General features: G+C 41.3%; 1 protein-coding gene and 1 pseudogene across 1 annotated transcript in view; both read left to right on the top strand.

Moving 5' to 3' along the window:
* Nucleotides 1-3393, top strand: part of LOC136328682 (phosphoserine aminotransferase-like) — a 49868-nt pseudogene extending 46475 nt beyond the window's left edge.
* CAP2 (cyclase associated actin cytoskeleton regulatory protein 2) overlaps nucleotides 1-20884 on the top strand; it is a 191314-nt gene that overhangs the window by 137457 nt on the left and 32973 nt on the right. Inside the window, exons 5-7 of the mRNA XM_066268320.1 lie at nucleotides 7125-7268; nucleotides 7598-7683; nucleotides 13004-13109. Of these exons, the coding sequence (XP_066124417.1) occupies nucleotides 7125-7268; nucleotides 7598-7683; nucleotides 13004-13109 (336 nt within the window). The remainder of the gene's footprint in view (nucleotides 1-7124; nucleotides 7269-7597; nucleotides 7684-13003; nucleotides 13110-20884) is intronic.

Genomic DNA, 20884 nt, shown 5'->3' with positions numbered 1-20884 from the left:
TTAGAGGACCCAATTTAGACTCTTATAATCCTAAAATCCTGTTAGTTTACATAGATTTTATTTGGAGTCTCTCTTACCTTAAATACACAGTCATCAGAGAAATGTAAATTAAAACCACAATGAGATAATACCTCACACCTATCAGAACGGCATCATTAGTAAATCAACAAACAAGTACTGCCAAGGATGTGGAGGAAAGAACTTGTAAAACTCAATACCAGGAAGACAAACAACCCAATCCAAAAATGGGCAAAAGAGATGAATAGACACTTCTCCAAAGAGGACATACAGATGGCCAATAGACATATGAAAACATGCTCAACATCACTAATCATTAGAGAAATGCAAATTAAAACCACAATGAGATATCACCTCACACCAGTCAGAATGGTGCTTATCAACAAAACAACACAGAATAAGTGCTAGCGAGGATGTGGAGAAAAGGGAACCCTCCTGCACTGCTGGTGGAAATGCAGACTGGTGCAGCCACTGTGGAAAAGAGTATGGAGATTCCTCAAAAAACTGAAAATCGAACTGTCTTTTGACCCAGCTATCTCACTTTTAGGAATATACCCCAAGGACACCATAGAACGACTCCAAAAGGAGAAATGCACCCCCATGTTTGTGGCAGCATTGTTCACAAGAGCGAAGATCTGGAAACAGCCCAAGTGTCCATCAGAGGACGAGTGGATTAAAAAGCTTTGGTACATATATACTATGGAATACTACTCAGCCATAAGAAATGATGACATCGGATCATTTACAATAACATGAATGGACCTTGATAACATTATACGGAGTGAAATAAGTAAATCAGAAAAAAACTAAGAACTATATGAACCAATGCGTAGATGGGACATAAAAATGAGACTCAGAGACATGAACAAGAATGTGATGGCAACAGGGGTTGGGGGAGGGGAGGGGCACAAAGAAAACCAGATAGAAGGTGACAGAATACAGTTTAACTTTGGGGGAGAGGTATACAGCACAATCAAATGTCAAAATAATCTAGAGATGTTTTCTCTCAACATATGTACCCTGATTTATCAATGTCACTGCATTAAATTTAATAAATAAATTAAAAAATAAAAAAATTAAAAAAAATTTAAAAATATCTCTGCCACTGACTCCTAGCCAGCACAACAGCACCATAGACTCCCCAAGGTAGGTGGTCAACTTCAGGCAGGCTGCAAAGCTGCCACACTCAGTATTATAGAAATACAAAAAAGAAAGAGCCTGACCAGGCGGTGGTGCAGTGGATAGAGCGTCGGACTGGGATGCCAAGGACCCAGGTTTGAGACTCCAAGGTCACCAGCTTGAGCATGGGCTCATGTGGTTTGAGCTTTAAAAGCTCACCAGCTTGGACCCAAGGTCGCTGGCTTGAGCAAGGGGTTATTCAGTCTGCTGAAGGCCCACAGTCAAGGCACATATGAGAAAGCAATCAATGAACAACTAAGGTGTCGCAATGAGCAACAAAAAACTAATGATTGATGCTTCTCATCTCTCCGTTTCTGTCTGTCTGTCCTTGTCTGACTCTCTCTCTCTGTCTCTGTAAAAAGAAAAAAAAAAGAAAAGAAATACAAAAAGAATTTTTAGACTACAAAGGCATTGGGATTAGTGTTCCTGAAATGTGCCTGTTAGGCAGATAAACATATATTATATTCACTTTGTTAAAGATGGTGCTGCCCACGTGGAAGCCCATTGCCCAGGTGATTGCTTGGGATGGGCGTGATTGTATTAATGTGTGTTGGGGGCGGGATGTGGGCAGGCAGGATCCTTGTAGCCTGGGGCTTGGTTTTTGGGACTAAGCCTTGCCCACCCTTTTTGATGTGGGTGGTGCACTCTCATGAGGAATTCCATTATGCCTCAGATAAGTGGCTTTGTATCAGAGACTTCTTTGTTTGTATATTGGATTAAAGGTTTTGATTTCTGCACTATAAAGTGGGGGCAGACCCAGAGCTTGCTTTTCCTCGGTTCCTGAGATTAGCATTAGAGGAGAGAGCAGAGAGGAGAGCAGAGAAAGGCCACGTGGAGGAGGCCTGGAGAAGCAGCCAAGATGGTGGAGTGCTGAGGGAGAAGCCAGTTTGTGCAGAGAGAAGAAGATGGGCAACAGAGGTTCATAAGGCTGGTGAGCTAGAAACCTTTGATTCTAGGAAACTCGGATAAATCAGTAGCTTTGTGAGCACTGAATGAGTGGGTTTTGGAGCCCAGTGTGTGTTTTTACTTGCCTGCTGGGTGCAAGCTAGGATTAATGCTAATGGCCCATCAGTTCTTGGCTCTGTTGTTTCATTACCGTCTGTTCGAATCTAATGCGAACCTGCATGGACCAGGTTGCTGTGATGGTGGCCGTGGCTACTGGCTTTACAGTGCCACAAGTCATCAGATTTTTCTAAGATTCTTAAACCACAGAAAGGATCTTGTGCAGGAATTGCTAGCTGTTCCAGACAACTACAAGGAAATTCTTGTGCAAGGATGTGGGTCTGGCCAGTTTGGCGCTGTCCCCTTAGAGTTAATTGGCCTGAAAGCAGGAAAGTGTGTGCTTTGCGGTGACAGGAGCTTGGTCAATTAAAGCCACAGAGTAGGCCAAGAAATTTGGGATTGTGAATACCATCCACCTTAACTTGAAAATTATACAAAAATTTTAGATCCAAGCACCTGGACCCTCAGTCCAGATGCCTACTATGTGTAATATTGTGCCCATGAGACTGTGTACTGTGTAGAGTTTGACTTTATTCATGACATCAAGGGAGCAGCTCTGGTTTGCAACATGTCTTCAAACTTCCTATTCCAAGCCAGTGGACATTTCTAAGTTTGGTGTGTTTTGCTGGTGCACAGAAGAATGTTGGCTCTGCAAAGGTCACAGTGATGATCTTCTGTGATGACCTGCTGGGGTACACTCTCAGAGACTGCCACTCAGTCCTAGAGCTCAAAGTGCAGCCTGGAAACAACTTCTTATACAGCACACCTCCTTGCTTCAGCATCTATATCATGGGCTTGGTCCTGAAGTGGATTAACAATGGCAGTGCAGCGGCCGTGGAAAAAGAAGCTTAGCTCCATCAAATTGCAAATGACTTATGCTATCATTGGTCATTCTCAAGGATTCTATGTATGTCCAGTGGAGCCCCAGAATAGAATATACCATTTCACGTTGACAACACCAAAGAAGGCGATGCTTTAGAAAAACTGATTTCTTGATAAAGCTCTTTGTTTTTTTGTTTTGTTTTGTTTAGCTTCAGATAAGGCCTTGGGCTCACTATGATCTTGAAAAGGCAAGGGTCTGTGGGAGGCGTCCTGGCCTCTCTGTGTAATGCTGTCACCATTGAGGATGTGCAGGAGCTGGCAGCCTTCATGAAGAACTTTTTGGAGATTCCGCAGCTGGGAACACATCTTTAGGGCAAATAAGTTTGTAAATATGAAATATATGTTTGCTAGCTTATAGTTTGCATTGGGTGTGGGGGACAGGCTGTAAGCAGGCCGGGTTGTTTTAAGACTAAGCCTTTCACACCCTGGGGTGGTGCACTCTTATGAGGAATCCCATTATGCCGCAGATAAGTGACTTTGTATCAGAGATTTCCTTATTTGTATATTGGATTAAAGGTTTTGATTTCTACACTATAAAATGGGGCAGACTGGGAGCTTGCTCTCTCTTGGTTCCTGAGATTAGCATTAGAGGAGAGAGCAGAGAAAGACCACATGGAGGAGAGGAGAAACAGCCAAGATGGTAGAATGTTGAGGGAGAAGCCAGTTTGTGCAAAAAGGAGATGGGGAACAGAAGTGAATGAGACTGGTGAGGTAGATACCTTTGATCCTAGGAAACTCAGATAAGTCAGTGGCTTTGGGAGCCCTGAATGGAAAGGGAAGTGTGTTCCCACTATGTGTATTTCTTGCCTGCCAGGTGCAAGCTAGGATTAAAAGGTAATGGCCCACCAGTTCTTGGCTCCGTTGTTTTATTACCGTCTGTCTGAATCAAATGTGAACCTGCATGGGCCAGGCAGCTGTGATGGTGGCCGTGGCTTCTGGCTTTACAACATCCTAACCAATATATATACTCTACCCTTGAACAATGTCCAACATGTAAAATAACTTAACAATGGCTTCAAAAACTTAAACAGTATTTTTCTCAGAGGAATATGTTTATTACAGATTCTCTTTTCAAAGAACAGCAAATCATACACAGCTCAGCAAAGCTAGTGAGATTTAACAGACACTTTAATTTTGACTTGAACTGGAAGCATTTTAAAAAATCTTCCTTTAGCTTTTCTAGCAAGTCCAGTATATGTTGTCTTTGCTGCTACTTTTTCTAGCTAGATCTCAGTATTCAAATTTATCTGTGGACTTAATTATGCAATACCATTAATGTTCTTGGAGACACACAAACATGCAGCATACAGTGTGGATTGGGTCCTCTAGGTGATAAATCTTGATCCTTTCCAAAATGACAGCTGTGGGGCTCCTAGGTTAATAGCTGTTAATTCAGGTCAATATTGACCATGTGTTGCTTTACTAGATTTAGAAGTTCCCTGGTTGATTCATGGGTAGAAGAGAAGTGTGTGACCAGAGTGATGCTGTGAGTTCTGTAAGATGCTTGCTGAAGAGTCTTTTCCCCTACTGTTTATCTGATGTCAATATTTTATGTTGAATATGTGAAGGACATTAAAGTCCTAAAGCATCTAAAAATATTTTAAATAAAACTTTTAAATGACCCAGAAATCTCATTTCTGGATATTTATACAAAGAAATTTAAAACACTAATTTGAAAAATATATATGCATACCTATGTTCACTGCAGTGATATTTACAATAGCCAACAGATGAAAGTAACATAAATGTTCATTGATAGACAATTGGCTAAAGAAGAAGTGGTATACATATACAATGGAATATTACTTGATCATGAAAATGAAATCTTACCAGTTGTGACAATATGGATGGACCTAGTCCTAGAGGGTATTATGCTAAGTGAAATAAGTCAAAGAAAGACATAACATATAATTTCACTTATATATGGAATCTAAAGAACAAAATAAATGAACAAACAAAACAGAAACAGCCCCATAGATAGAGAGATCAGACCGATGGTTGCCAGATAGGAGGAGATTTGGAAGATTGGTGGAAAAGATAAAGGAATTAAGAAGTACAAATTGGAATTTACAAAACATAAAATACAGCATAGGAAATACTTGTATAGTCAATAATATTATAATAACTGTGTATGATGTCAAATGGGTACTAGACTTATTGGGGGATCACTTTGTATGTTATATAAATATATAACCACTATATATGCTTGAAATGAATATAATATTGACTGTCAATAGTAATTACAAAATAAAATATTTTTAAACATACCCAGTCATTTCTTTCAAGGAAATTAATATTACAGGGGACATCCTTTTTACCTCCAGTCTAAACTGATTGTATAATAGTAATAATAGTAATCACTTTTACTTACTGTATACCTTCCATGTGCCAGGTGTTTAATATGCTGTATCTCCTACAGTTTATAGGCTGTAAGTGTTATTATCTCTGATTTACAGATGAGGAGACCAAGGCTCAGGTTAAGTAATTTGCGTAAAGCTGTATAAGTAGTAAATAGCAGAGCTGAGATTTGAACTAAGATCACTTTAATTCCAAAGCCTTTTCATACAACATTTCTTTTCAGGAGGGGTTTATATAGGAATTGAGAAGATAAAGTGAGGTCTGGAAGCTGCAGCAGCTGAACATAATTACTTCCCTAATGTTTTGCTGTCCTCAGTAGAAACAATTTGGGGGGTATTAAGCTACCACAGTAGCAGGAATTAAAATCTCACCTGGGAAGATTTGCAATCTACCTCAACCCAGGTCACCTCTAGACCTGTTAAATCAGAGTCTCTGGGGATGGGACCCAGGCCTCTGTTTCTGAAAGCTGCCAGGTGACTTTGATACGTAGCTGAGGTCATGGTTAAAGAAATTAAAGAGCTTTAGGGGCTTTTCTATTTTATTTCCTACAAACAAGATTCAGAGCCTCTTCAGCTGCTTTTACAAAACTAAAGACAAGATTGTTACTATTTCTTTGGAAAACACATACACACAAAAAAAAATTCAGGTCACCTTGTATCTGCTCTTCAAAACCAGAGGATGTAGAAAATGCTAGGGCAGGGGTCGGGAACCTATGGTTCGCAAGCCAGATGTGGCTCTTTTGATGGCTGCATCTGGCTCGCAGACAAATCTTTAATAATAAAAAAAATAATGTTAAAAATATAAAACATTCTCATGTATTACAATCCATTTCCTACAGCTCATGTTCATGGTTGCGGGTAGCTGGAGCCAATCACAGCTGTCCTCCAGGACAACACCAAATTTTTATTGGATAATGTGTAACGTACACAGGTTGTTGTATGGCTCTTATGGAATTACATTTTAAAATATGTGGCATTCATGGCTCTCTCAGCCAAAAAGGTTCCCGACCGCTGTGCTAGGGGATGGATGGAGAGATATTACAAGCACCCATCTCTGTGACACTTCATAAGTCAGCTCACATAATTTTGAAAGTCATTTTTTACATGGTTAGAGAAATCAGTTGTTGAATTAATCAGAAGTGATCACAGGCCAAGTTGATTCAGGATATTGTAGAAAAAGACAAACCAGACTTTCAGGTAACTATAAATATTATAAGCCATCACGTTGTCTTAAAAAGAACCTCAGTGAAAGATTTTCACTTTTTCACATGGATTATGGTAACTCAGATAAAAACAAAGACTCTCCCTCACATTTTCCCACAGGAATCAGAAGCTATCCTTTACTAACCTCCCCCCAGCCCAGACATTAGACCTGTGTGATCTATGCATGCCATTTGAAAACATAACTGATCCACACTCAGCTTCACTGTGGTCCATGAATAATTCTCTGAAATGGGGCTGTATCATATGCTAGACATCTTCCATTTCTCAAGAGACATTAACTTTGTTAAAACTACATGCAATTTTCACAGGTCAGAGAATGGAAACACAATATTATCGTAACAAAAAACAATCCATTCTAGTCTGAAAGCCACTGACAAATGGTGAGTCCTGTCTACTTCCTAGACCATCATGGAGGCCATCCACTTCTGTCCATTTCTAACAGTGCTCAATGTTTGCTTACAGAATGACGTGGCTGCACTCCTGAAGCCAATATCGGAGAAGATTCAGGAAATCCAAACTTTCCGAGAGAGGAACCGGGGCAGTACCATGTTTAACCACCTGTCAGCCGTCAGTGAAAGCATCCCTGCCCTTGGGTGGATAGCTGTGGTGAGTCCAGGTGGAGTTCCGCCCTGCACTGTTACCCTTTTGGAGTGTTTAGGAGAATCCCTACACCCTTCCAGCTCCTTCCTCCCTGTCAGTTCCCCTGAAGGCAGGGTCCGCACAGGTGGAGGGCACCAGCTCTTCCCTGTGCTGTGTGCAGTCCCAAGTTTCATGTTCTCAGACCTGGAAAGCGTCTCATCAACCTTTACAGAGCAAAATGTTCCTCCAGCTTTCAAGTTAACATCTACATTTCTTTTCTTCTTCCTTAAGGCATTTTCTTTCTTATCTTTTTTCTTCTTTTTTTCTATGCTTGGGTCACGGTCCTGTTTTTTCAGTCTCCCAAACCCGGTCCTTATGTCAAGGAGATGAATGATGCTGCCACCTTTTACACTAACAGGGTTTTGAAGGACTACAAACACAGGTATGTACCTTCTTTGCTGGCCAAATTTTCAGTTAAGTGCTTATCAGACTTAATATTGTATAGTTCATGACTAATTCCTTTCAAGGGCAATTAACTAATTTACCATAAATGTTAATGAAAATCCTATCTTTGCAGATAAAGCAAAATGGAAAGTAAAATCAGTTATCCAGATAATACATGTGTTTTAGAAAGTCTGCCTCGGTTTTCTTGTAATGAATAAACTCTTACACTTGAATTCATGTTATCTATTACATATTCCCACAATAATGTAAGAGCTCTATGATGATTTGTGATAGACGAGCCCTATATGGTCACAAAACTCTTACATTGATCAAAATAGTGGTGATCAAAATAAGGTGAATGAGCCTGACCGGTGATGGCACAGTGATAGAGCATCATCCCAGGTTTGAAACCCCAGGGTTGCTGGCTTGAGTGCAGTCTCATCCAGCTTGAGTGCAGGGTCACCAGCTTAAGTATGGGATCATTAACATGATCTCATGATCGCTGTCTTGAGCCCAAGGTTGCTGGCTTGAGCAAGGAAGGAGTCACTGGCTTGGCTACAGCCCCCAGTCAAGGCATGTATGAGAAGCAATCAACGAACAGCTAAAGTGTTACAACTAAGAGTTGATGCTTCTCATCTCTCTCCCTTCCTCTCTCTTTCTGTTTCTTTCTCTGGTAAAAAGAAAAAAAAAAAAACGGTGAGTGAGCAGAGAAGAAAAGAGGAATCAGCAAATGAAGAATGAATGAAGAGTGGAAATAAGATAAGACAATAAACCAGGCCAAGGAGAGGGAAACCAGAGACTGCATTAAGATGAAATACAGTTGGGGTGAAGAGAGAGACATCTCTGAGAATAGCAACCACTCAGAGGGCTGTTGGTAGTACAGATGAGTCTGAACCAAGGGGTTTGCCTAGAGAACCAGGTTTTAAATTTTAAAACCATTGCTTTCTATAGCCCAAATCATTGATCTCAGAGAGACCTAAACTAGGGTTAAAATTGAAAATGGGACCAAATGGAGACATACCTGCACTGAGAATATCCAGGAGAATGTCTCCTAACCAACAGTGCTGCCTCTTTGTACAGTTTATGTATTCCATGTTAGCAAAAGAGGTCTTGTAACTTTTAAGAAAGGCAGCTTTGAGAGACTTACGGATGCCTTTCTCCTCTTTCATCCTAAGGGAACTTCGAATAAAATAATTAATTATACCTAGTAACAGACTTCCTGCACCCAGAAAACTGTGGTTGAGGCCACAGTGCCCAATGAGCGATTCCAGATGTTGCCATGGTGTATGAGAGACTATAGAATTGTAGGATAGGAATGAGAAATGATATCAAAAATGCAAAACACCCTGCTCTTCTCCCATAAAAGTAACAGTTCAGGAATAAATTGTGTTACAAAAGCCGGGCATGAAAATTGTGTTGGCATGAACCTACACCCACGGTGACTCCCACATCATAAAAGATCTCCCGTACCTCGTCCTTTTGTCAGGACTGGACGTCGTCGGCACCACCTAGGTCTCTGCCTTTTTGCAGAGCACCCTCAGAAGCCATTTTTGTTTTTATCCCAGGTTTCAGCTCCTGGCCTCCTCCCAGTTTCTGCCTGAGAGTATGTTGGGGCCATGGGTATGAGTGATTCTCTCTAGGTGGTAGCATAGCCAGGAGGGTTGCGGTTTTTCACTTTTTTGTACACGTGCAACTAGAGCCAAGTGTTTGCCCTTCGATGTCAGCTACTGAGTAGCAAACATACTTCTGGCAGCATCAAGGACAACTCAGTTACCCTTAATGGACCACCTGAAGACTGTGTCGTATGCCAGAGAAATGCAGTCAGAGGGGTGGATGCATTGACTTCACCTCCGGAAGTAGCCAAACCAGACCCAAGTCACTGGTCAAACTCTCAGAAGTGGTCACGTCACAGCAGCAGAATACTGCACACCACTCAGGGAACACCCATTGATGGGGGCACCCAAGCACGCTGTGCCTTCACTTTTTGGACCCAGTGCTCCTAAAGGAGGTTGCAGTTCTTTGCCACTCATTGCTGCCTACCTGCAGACAGGCTCATGCGTAGAGGAGTTGAGTCAGGCTTCTTTGTGGTTTAAACAGAAGTGCTGCGGGCAGTGGACTCTGCATCTTTGCAACACTTACGACGGGCTTAACTGGTAAGCCACTTAACTGGCTTAACTGGTGGTCTCTGTTTCAGTAAATGAATAAAGTCAATTGTTTTGACCTATGGAGAAATGACCTCTCTGAGTCATAATCATTAAACTCACAAGCCCTCCCACAACTTCTTCCAAGGTAAATGAAAACAGAAGATGGGTCTGCAGCTCCTAATGTGTCATCGTTGGGTCATGCTCAACGCGTGGTCTTGTAGAGACTGACTTCAGGCTAGAAGACATAATATTGTTATTTCTTGTTTCAAGTTTTGTTAGAACTTTCTTCAAGTCACAATCACACTGTAATAGTTAAAAGCAAAGTTAATTTGCTTATACATGTTTGGACTTCAATGTTTGTAAAACATTTTAAATAGAAGGTATATTGAACATGCAGCCTGTTATTTCTAGAACATCCATAGATGTGTGTTGTGTGTAACATGTACATACATATTTGCATATGTGTGAACATTTTTTTTTTCCAAAAGCTGGAAACGGGGAGGCAGTTAGACAGACTCCCACATGCACCCGACCAGGATCCACCCGGCATGCCCACCAGGGGGCGATGCTCTGCCCCTCTTGGGCATCACTCAGTTGCATCCAGAGCCATTCTAGCACCTGAGGCAGAGGCCACAGAGCCATCCTCAGTGCCTGGGCCATCTTTGCTCCAATGGAGCCTCACTGTGGGAGAGGAAGAGAGAGACAGAGAGGAAGGAGAGGGGGAGGGGTGGAGAAGCAGATGGGCACTTCTCCTGTGTGCCCTGGCCAGGAATCGAACCTAGGACTCCTGCACACCAGGCCGACACTCTACCACTGAGCCAACCGGCCAGGGCCGTGAACATTATTTTGAAATGATTTTAGTGCTCTAACAATAGCTGTTGTATATATTGCCTCCTATGTGCAGGGCACTATACTAAGACTCTCACAAAGCCCATAGGATAAGGAAGCTGATGTGAGAGACATATGGAGCTATACTTAGCCTTTTGGGTTTTGACTGTGAAAGTACAAGAAAGTTGTTGGTCAAATCAGTTTGTAAATATGATTTATATGTTTGCTCGCTTATAGTTTGCATTGGGTGTGGGGGACAGGCTGTAAGCAGTTCGGGTCATTTTAGCCTAAGGCTTAGTTTTAAGACTAAGCTTTTCCCCACACCCTTGACTGATTGCATTATGTGGGGTGGTGCACTCTCATGAGGAATCCCATCATGCCCAAGATAAGTGACTTTGTATCAGAGACTTCCTTGTTTGTATATTGGATTAAAGGTTTGGATTTCTACACTATAAAGTGGGGCAGACCGGGAGCTTGCTCTCTCTCTCTTGGTTCCTGAGATTAGCATTAGAGAGAGAGCAGAGAAAGGCCACGTGGAGGAAAGGAGAGGCAGCCAAGATGGCATAGTGCTGAAGGAGCAGCCAGTTTGTGCAGAGTTTGTGCAGAGAGAAGCAGATGGTAACAGAGGTGAATAAGGCTGGTGAGGTAAGAATCTTTGATTCTAGAAAACTCAGATAAGTCAGTAGCTTTATAAGCACTGAATGAGTGGGTTTTGGAGCCCAGTGTGTGTTGTACTTGCCCGCCAGGTGCAAGCTAGGATTAAAGGTGATGGCCCACCAGTTCTTGGCTCTGTTGTTTCATTACCGTCTATCCGAATCCAATGCAAACTTGCATGGGCCAGGCGGCTGTGATGGTGGCCATGGATACTGGCTTTACAAAAGTGAAAATCAGATTTTTCACAAATTTGATTAATATAATCAGTTAATCTGAAAATGTAGAACAAGGCCCTGGCTGGTTTGCTCAGTGGTAAGCGTCGGCCTGGCGTGCAGAGGTCCCGGGTTCGATTCCCGGCCAGGGCACACAGGAGAGGCACCCATCTGCTTCTCCACCCCTCCCCCTCTCCTTCCTCTCTGTCTCTCTCTTCCCCTCCTGCAGCCGAGGCTCCATTGGAGCAAAGATGGCCCGGGCGCTGGGGATGGCTCCTTGGCCTCTGCCCCAGGCGCTAGAGTTGCTCTGGTCACAACAGAGCGACGCCCCGGAGGGGCAGAGCGTCGCCCCCTGGTTGGCGTGCTGGGTGGATCCCGGTCAGGCGCATGTGGGAGTCTGTCTGACTGTCTCTCCCCATTTCCAGCTTCGGAAAAATACAAAAAAAAAAAAAAAATGTAGAACAAAACCACAGTGACAGTTTTCCTCTTTTACAGGTAGATTAATTATGGCTTCAGTTCCCATTTCACTTCTCTTAAATGGCACGACTTCATACAATGGGATTTGAAACATGCTTTTCAAGGAGAACAGAATAAAATATGTCCAGGGAAAAGTCATTATTGATAAGAGCTTTAGTAATAGAGATTTCCTTCTGTGATTACCTTCAGATTAATGGCCCAGGTTCATGATTAAGTGAAATTATTTCATCATTTTCTCATTCATCCCTACTTCATTCAGAGTGAAAAAAAAATTTGTGAAATGCAACTATTTTTGCTTATCTACGAGTTTAATATTCCTAATGGTCCATCCAGTATGTTAATCTTGTTGAGAAAGGTAAGCATTTATTATATCTTGGTTCAGTAAAATTAGAATAAAAATACTAGTAATACCTTGCCTAGCTTACATTGCCGATATGAATATCAAATTAGGGTAATTTAAGTGATTGTTACCTTTAAAAGTGTTTAATGATTGATACTCATTTGTAGGAAAATCACATAACAATAACTTCCTTCCCAGACTAAAATTATCTAGTTTGGTTATACTTCAACCAAATAACTCAACCAAATTATTAGAAAACAAACCAAAAGACTCTTTCTCTTTTCAATATCATTCTCCTTCCTGAAAGCACATTGTTTTTTATTTAGCACTAGAAGCAGTACAGAAAGAAAGGGTCACCTCTCCACAGTCACCTTCCCATTAGAGGTGACATGAGGACACATGACCTGCATTGGCTTGGTTCTGTGGGGTCCCCCTCCGAGCTCCTGTCTGCTCCACACCTGCAGCTTACGGCACTTGGCCCCCTCAGGAGAGACCTGCGTCTCCTTTCCTTCAGGGTTCTCCTTGGAATCAGCTCATGGTGACTGAACCATTGTTCCAGAGTCATCCAGCCTTAGTGACTGATTACCATGTGCCTCTCTAATTTCTTTTAAATCTGATTTTAGATCCTAATTCCATTCTCTTCCACTCTCTTTTATAACAAAGTGATCTATGCCATGTGGATTGGGTGAAGTCATATTTGAACATTTGGAGCGAGCTTCAAGCATACATCAAGGAGCACCACACCACAGGCCTTACTTGGAGCAAAACAGTGAGTACCAAGCCCTCTTCCACCTGAGTAACAAAACACCACAAAATAGTCATTCCAAGTAGCCCTGTAATCTCACACTTTAGAATTTACCTCAAGGAAAACAGGAGATAAAATATACATATAGAAACGGTTTATGAAGTGTCATTTGTCATAAAAAAAATCTGGAAACTGCCTACATGACACACAAGAAAGTGATAAAGTTATCTATGGCAAGAGCACTTGACAGCTATTAAAAATAACATATGACAGTCTGACTGGTGGTGACACAGTGGATAAAGCTTCAGTCTGGGACACTGAAGTCCCAGGTTTGAACCCCGAGGTCACCGGCTTGAATGCAGTCTTGTCAGCTTGACCACGAGGTTACCAGCTTGAGCATGGGATCATCAAAATGATACCAAAGTTGCTGGCTTGAGCCCAAAGTTCATTGGCTTGAAGCTCAAGGTCACTGGCTTAAGCTCAAGGTTGCTGGCTTAAACTCAAGGTCGCTGACTTGAACCCAAGGTCACTAGCTCCCCTGTGCCTCCCAGTCAGGTACATTTGAGAAAGCAATCAATGAACAACTAAAGTGCAGCAACTATGAGTTGATGCTTCTCATCTCTCTTCCTTCCTCTCTCTCTCTCTCTTTCTCTCTCTCTTTCTCTTTCTCATTAAAAAAATAATAACATGACAATTACATGGGAAATAATTTACTAGTCAGTTTAGTGATAAAGTGCAAAAGTTTATGAGTGCTAAAACAACATATAAATCAAGAAACAATGTGATAAAAATAGAAGAAAACAAGATTTGAAATTGTTATTAATTCTAAGGTAGCATTATGAATGTTTTTTAATGTTTTTGCTTTCTCTTTGTTTTTTTTAAAGTTTATTGAATAATCTTTTTGCATACTTAAGCAATTCTAGTACTTTGCATTATATTCCAATCCTAAATTAAAATCCCAGGCTGTGTTTGTTCCCACTTTAATTTCCACAGGAGATGCTGATCTGACCTTTGCCCTCTTCTTCAGCCTTCTCTCTTACTTTCCCTGTCTTACTGCATCCCAACACAACCAGACTACTCATGGAATCCTGAGCACCTGCAATGCTTAGGTTGAACCAAATTGAATTGTAGTTGTTTCAAAATATGCAAATTTCGCCTGACCAGGTGGTGGCGCAATGGATAGAGCATCAGACTGGGATGCCGAGGACCCAGGTTCAAGACTCCAAGGTCGCCAGTTTGAGCGCGCACTCATCTGGTTTGAGCAAAAGCTCACCAGCTTAGACCCAAGGTCGCTGGCTCCAGCAAAGGGTTACTCAGTCAGCTGAAGGCCCACGGTCAAGGCACATATGAGAAAGCAATCAATGAACAACTAAGGTGTTGCAATGCGCAAAGAAAAACTAATGATTGATGCTTCTATCTCTCCGTTTCTGTCTGTCTGTCCCTGTCTATCCCTCTCTCTGACTCTCTCTCTGTCTCTGTAAAAAAAAAAAAAAAAAATGCAAATTTCATATGGTTCAGCCATTACTGCAATGTCCCAAAGATGTATATTACTATGTGACCTGAGTTCCCTGGGAGAAGTCCCCTCTCCCTCTTCTCCAAAACTCAGCTTCAACATCACTTCTTTAGGAAGCTTCCATTGGTCTCCATAAGCTCTCCTCCCAGAATGGGTGGCCCTCCCTCTATACCACCTTCATTGTTGTGTTGTACCTCAGTTATAGCTCTTAGCATTAGAATTGTCATTTTTTGTGTACTTTTGAAGCTCTCTCATTCCACTGGAAACTCCTGTCCATCTCTAGCCCCTAACCTAGGACCTGGCACGGAAGAAATACTCAGTAAACAGTTTGAGCTAAGTTGTGATTTAAGGATCTTTTAGAATCTTTTTGACCTTTTAAGAATATACAGTACACTTATTTAGGAAATGCTTCTCATGAAAAATTTTTTCTGTTAGAAATGAATGTTACTATTTAATGGTCACAGTGGATAGTCTAACTGGAGTAAACGCTGAGATGAAATGGCATATTTATGAATTCTGTTCAAGGGTAGAACCCACACTCTCCTGAGAGCCATACTTCATGACCTAATCTTGTTCTAAATGTTAAGATCAGTAGATGGGGTTACATACAAAGGCAGAATTTATGATTTTTCAAGGGAGTTTGGGACTTTCGCATTTGTTCCTCAACACTTGTAGAATGTTAATCTTGACCTCTAAAGACTGATACTTCTTTTTATTTTCAACTCTTCCTGTTTTTTTCATACCTGAAATGTACATGCAGTATATAATAACAAAGTTGATTATTTTTCTTCTGCTCACAATATTATGATTTCTGAAAGAAGAGTTTTAATACAGAAGGGTATGTGTGGATGTTGGTGGGTGTTTATAAAGATTAATTGAAATTCGCCCTGGCCACTTGGCTCAGTGGTAGAGCATTGGCCCGGCATGTGGATGTCCTGGGTTTGATTCCCAGCCAGGGCACACAGGAAAAGCGCCCATCTGCTTCTCCACCCTTCCCCCTCTCCTTTCTCTCTGTCTCTTTCTTCCCCTCCAGCAGTCAAGGCTCCATTGGAGCAAAGTTGGCCTGGGAGCTGAGGATGGCTCCATGACCTCTGCCTCAGGCACTAGAATAGCTCCTGTTGTGATGGAGCAATGCCCCAGATGGGCAGAGCATCGCTTCCTGGTGGGCTTGCCGGGTGGATCCCAGTCGGGCGCATGTGGGAATCTGTCTCTCTGCCTCCCTGCTTCTCACTTCAGAAAAATACAAAAAAAAAAAAAAAAAAAAAAAAGATTAATTGAAATTATTTTTCATACACTTCCAATGAGATGCTCTTTTGTAATAGTTCAGTTTGTCATAAAGGGGAATTGTCACGTTTGCCATGAAGATAGGTCATCATGAGAGAATATGAAACTAAACATCAAAAGTCCTTGGATGCCTTATTATTTCGTGGTTGATAAATAGAAAAGGAATAAGAACCCATTTGTTGAAAATAATCATGTCAACAAATACTAGCCTATTAACTCTCTAATGGTACCCTGAAAAATGAACAGAAAATTACTTTTTTATATAAGTCAATTTTTATTAATTTTAATGGGGTGACATCAATAAATCAGAGTACATATATTCAAAGAAAACATGTCCAGGTTATCTTGTCATTCAATTATGTTGCATACCCATCACCCAAAGTCAGATTTTCCTCCATCACCTTCTATCTAGTTTTCTTTGCGCCCCTCCCCCTCCCCTTCCCCTCTCCCTCCTTCCCTCTCCACCCCGTAACCACCACACTCTTGTGCATGTCTCTAAGTCTCATTTTTATGTCCCACCCAGAAAATTACTTTTAAATGGTTTGAATAACTTTAATTCAATGTGAAAAGCTGAGTAATTGTGTTTTGAATGTAAAAAATAACTGATTAATTATAGAAAAATAAATGTAGTTGTTTTGCTTTGTTCTAGAGCAGCAGTTCTCAACCTGTGGGTCGCGACCCCGGCAGGGGTCGAATGACCAAAATACAGGGGTCGCCTAAAGCCATCAGAAAATACATAATGCATATCAGGTATTTACATTCCAAATCATAACTGTAGCAAAATTACAGTTATAAAGTAGCCACCAAAATTATTTTTTGGTTTGGGGTCACCGCAACATGAGGAACTGTATTGCGGGGTCACGGCATTAGAAAGGTTGAGAACCACTGTTCTAGAGTGAATATATGTGTTTAGGAATATATATGCCTTGTAACAATGACTTTCAAACTTTCTTAAGGCAACCCATAGTAAAAATACATTTTACACACACACACACCCTACCCACAATACTAAAATAAGTTTCACAAAACAATACTTTTTCTTACTATATGATATGCATTCAGATATTTTCCATTTTATTCATTTTCTATAAAATTCTAGCTGATACCTACTAAATTCGTGACCTAAATAGGTCACATTCCACATTTGAAAAAAACATGTTATGAAATATAAATGTTACATTTATGCAAAATATGATACTTAGAGCATGCATTGCGCTGTATAGATTGTCATAATAAAGATGACAGCTATTATTTATTAAGCACATATCACACTACTGGAAAATTTCATTCAAAATCGTAATCATTATAAAGCAAAACATCTACTTCACTTTTTATTATTTTTAGTGAAGGAGAGGGCGGGAGGGGGGGACAGACAGGAAGGGAAAGAGATGAGAAACATCAACTTGTAGTTGTGGCACTTTAGTTGTTCATTGATTGCTTTCTCATATGTGTCTTGACCTGGGGAGTTCAGCCAAGTCAGTGACCCCTCGCTCAAGCTCATGAGCTTAGGTTCAAGCCAGCAAACATGGGGTCACATCAATGATCCCACACTCAAGCCGGCAACCTCGGGGTTTCAAACCTGGGTCCTCAGTGTTCTAGGCCAATGCTCTATCTACTGTACCACCTCCTGGTCAGGCAGAATCACAGCTTTCTTGCAAAGAAGAGGTACAGAGCTCTTAGAATTATCCAAACAAATGGCATTTGGGAAGGCAAAAGAAATGAAAATTATTTCACTATTTGCTCACTGATCACAACTATGTAAAAAGTATGCATGTAGAAAATGGTAAGGGTCGGCTGGTTGGCTCAGTGGTAGAGCATCGGCCTGGTGTGCAGGAGTCCTGGGTTCGATTCCCAGCCAGGGCACACAGGAGAAGTGCCCATCTGCTTCTTCACCCCTCCCCCTCTCCTTCCTCTCTGTCTCTCTCTTCCCCTCCCGCAGCCACGGCTCCACTGGAGCAAAAGTTTGCCCAGGCGCTGAGGATGGCTCTGTGGCCTCTGCTCAGGCACTAAAATGGCTCTGATTGCGGCAGAGCAATGCCCCAAGATGGGCAGAGTATCGCCCCTGGTGGGCATGCCGGGTGGATCCTGGTCGGGTGCATGCGGATGTCTGTCTGACTGCCTCCCCGTTTCCAGCTTCGGAAAAATACAAAAAAAAAGAAAAGAATTTTATAAATAGGATAAAATGTGGTTGTTTTCTTAACTTTCTGGCATTAAACTTCACAGAATTTTGTTGTTTTGTGTGTCTTTCCAAATTACTTTAGCTTTGAGAACAACTATGATATAATTAATATTTTTAAAGCAGAATAAAGCTATCCACCGATGAATGTGTATAAATCTTATGTAATGATAATGTCATTATTTCTGTTAATAATGTGGATATAAAAATATATATAAGTTATCCCATAACCAATTCATCCATCTTAACCTCCCCTAGAAACTCCAGAAAATGCAAATAGTTGGAAATGGTTACAGTTTTACACAAGGTGGGGTTTTATCTTTCCCAAAGCAAGAGACTTTATGATCACTGCTTTTCCCCCAGGTAGGTATTGCTTTTCAGCCCATTTATCAACGTAAAGATCAAATATCCATTTACAAAGGGGAAATTTAACAGTTTGCTTGTAATCAAATTAGAATTCAGCCAGAGGGTGTATGCTGTGTAGCATGTTATTAAATATGTATACCTTTCAGTTTTCAAGATTTCTGACCTTTCTGGCTTCATCTTGATTTTACAAGCAAATATTCAATCTTTCTCATCTAAATTTCCATTTAATCTTTAAACAGAATTATTTTATGCATTTTTAAAGAAAGAAACTTAATACTTATTTGTGCTCTTGTTAAGAAAAGGCTTTTTACGCACATTAGTTTCAAGTTGTCCCAAACCTGCACATTAGGTGTAATCATGAAAGTGAACGGATGAGCCTCGGACCATGTGCTGGCGGCTGGATCAGCAGCTTGTTAGATCTCTGTGGCTGTGGAGAGTGGCTCTCTCCAGGGTAACTGACCACATCAGCAGTCTTACTTGCTCTTGGGGTTTTAGCTGCTGCAGGATTAGGAAGCATCATTGAGTAACAAATGAGCTCCAAATGCACAGATAATGAACTTAGGTTGTAAATGGCAATGAGTTCAGCCTGAAAGAGGATACCTAACTAAACATTTCTTAGGTACCTGCTACCCCCCTATTCTGAGCAAGGTGCTGAGAATACAAAGATGGTTGATGACTCAGGAGACACAGTTCCTGTCCACTGCAACTTATCCTAGCTAAAACTATAAGCAATGTAACATGATAGAATGGGGAGAATAGCATGCTAGAGGTAAGCACAAAGCATGATGAATAGCATAGACCAGGAAGATGTGGGGAGACACCCAGTCCTGTGTTGTAGTGAGGTTCTTGGGCCTGCAGCAATCAGGGAACTTGTTAGGAATGCAGAATCTCAGGCCCCACCCCAGGCCTACTGAATGAGAACCTGCCTTTTAATAAGATTTCCCCTGTGTTTTATATGCACGTTAGAGTTTGAAAAGCCCTCATACATTCAACTTGGACTAAAGGAGTCCAAGTTGAAGGAGACTCAAGGAAAATCATTATTTTTTCCTCATCCATTTATTGAATAACTGTTCATTGCTGCCTGCCATATATAATACAAAGCACACATCAAGCATTGTATTTACGCTACAGTTTCTGCCGTCAAACAGCAAGTTTTAATTATGAAGCAAAAATAATAACAGTACAAGCCTGTGTGGAAAGTAAACCTTGTTAATTAGACTCCTGGGTGGGCAAGAAGGGCAACAAAGCAGCTGACTTTTGATCTGAGCCTGAAGGAGGAGTGGGACTGTACGGAGGCAGACTGTACGGAAAGGGCAATTCTTAGCAGAAATCAGCACAGGCACACAAGACATGCTATTACTTTGAGAGGAGAGCTGATAGTTTCACGGAGCTGAAGAAGGCAAGAGGTGAGGCAGATGCGTAAAATGGAGCCAGATGTGTAAAATGCGTAATCCTTACACAGAGGTGGATTAAGGTCGGTTGAGGCCCCAGGCACAGAAGAAAATATTGGGCCTCTTATAAAAGAGAGACAAGGAGGAAAAAAATACACGTTAACCATATTTTTAAATAAATAAAAAATATTATGTGCTATTAATATTAAAATTGCACATACAAAACCAAACTTGGTGTCATTAGGAAAAAAGTATAAAGTTGGGGTTTTGTGGGGCCCTTCAGAAGTCAGGGCCTAGGGCTTGCGTCTAGTGCGCCCATCGTTAAATCTGCCTTTGTCCTTATGTGTCATCCTGAGAAGATATTTTTATGGGGTATACAGGATTTTCTCCCTTCCTCACAGGTTTTTAAGGAGAAAGTTACACACAGTAAAAAAAAAAAGCAAGACAGATAGAAAAGGGAAAAGATAAAAGGCCCTGGTACATGATAGGAGACTAGTAGACAGCCAGGAGTGGGGTAGTTAGTATGTGACATAGAGTGTGACAATGCAAAGAAAGAGAGGAGTGGACACTGAGTTGGAGGACAAAAGGAAGAAGGCAGAGAGAGATATTAACTCTAAACACAAAGTTCCAAAGCTGGAAGTGTGGGAGAATCATAATAACATCAGTGAAAATCAGAAAATCAACAGGAGGGGTTAATAGAGGAACAAGAAAAAAGTCCTGAGCTCACCACATTGTTTCTGGGAAGCGCTGGAGATGGCTAGCGGGAGCAAGCAGGTAAAATGCAGGTCTGAAAACCACTGGAGGGGGCACCTACAGACAATAGTTAAATACATGAGAAGAGGGAAAAAAGAGAATACGATAGAGGACAAAAGCTTGGGGGATGCTATTATTTAGAGAACGGTGTAAATCAGTCAAGGAGATAAGAGAACTAGAGTCCAGGGTCTCAGAGCTCCAAGGAAGATAGGCTGGCTACCACTGTCACTGTGACAATTTAGGGGAGAATAAAGATAGGAATAGGCTACCACCATCTTTAGAAAGCAGTTTCTCAAGGATTAGAGGTAGATGCAGG

This window comes from Saccopteryx bilineata, chromosome 3 (assembly GCF_036850765.1).
Source record: "Saccopteryx bilineata isolate mSacBil1 chromosome 3, mSacBil1_pri_phased_curated, whole genome shotgun sequence".
Classification (NCBI taxonomy): domain Eukaryota; kingdom Metazoa; phylum Chordata; class Mammalia; order Chiroptera; family Emballonuridae; genus Saccopteryx; species Saccopteryx bilineata.
The sequence above is the reverse complement of the archived record's forward strand: the minus strand, read 5'-3'. Positions and strand labels throughout refer to the sequence as shown.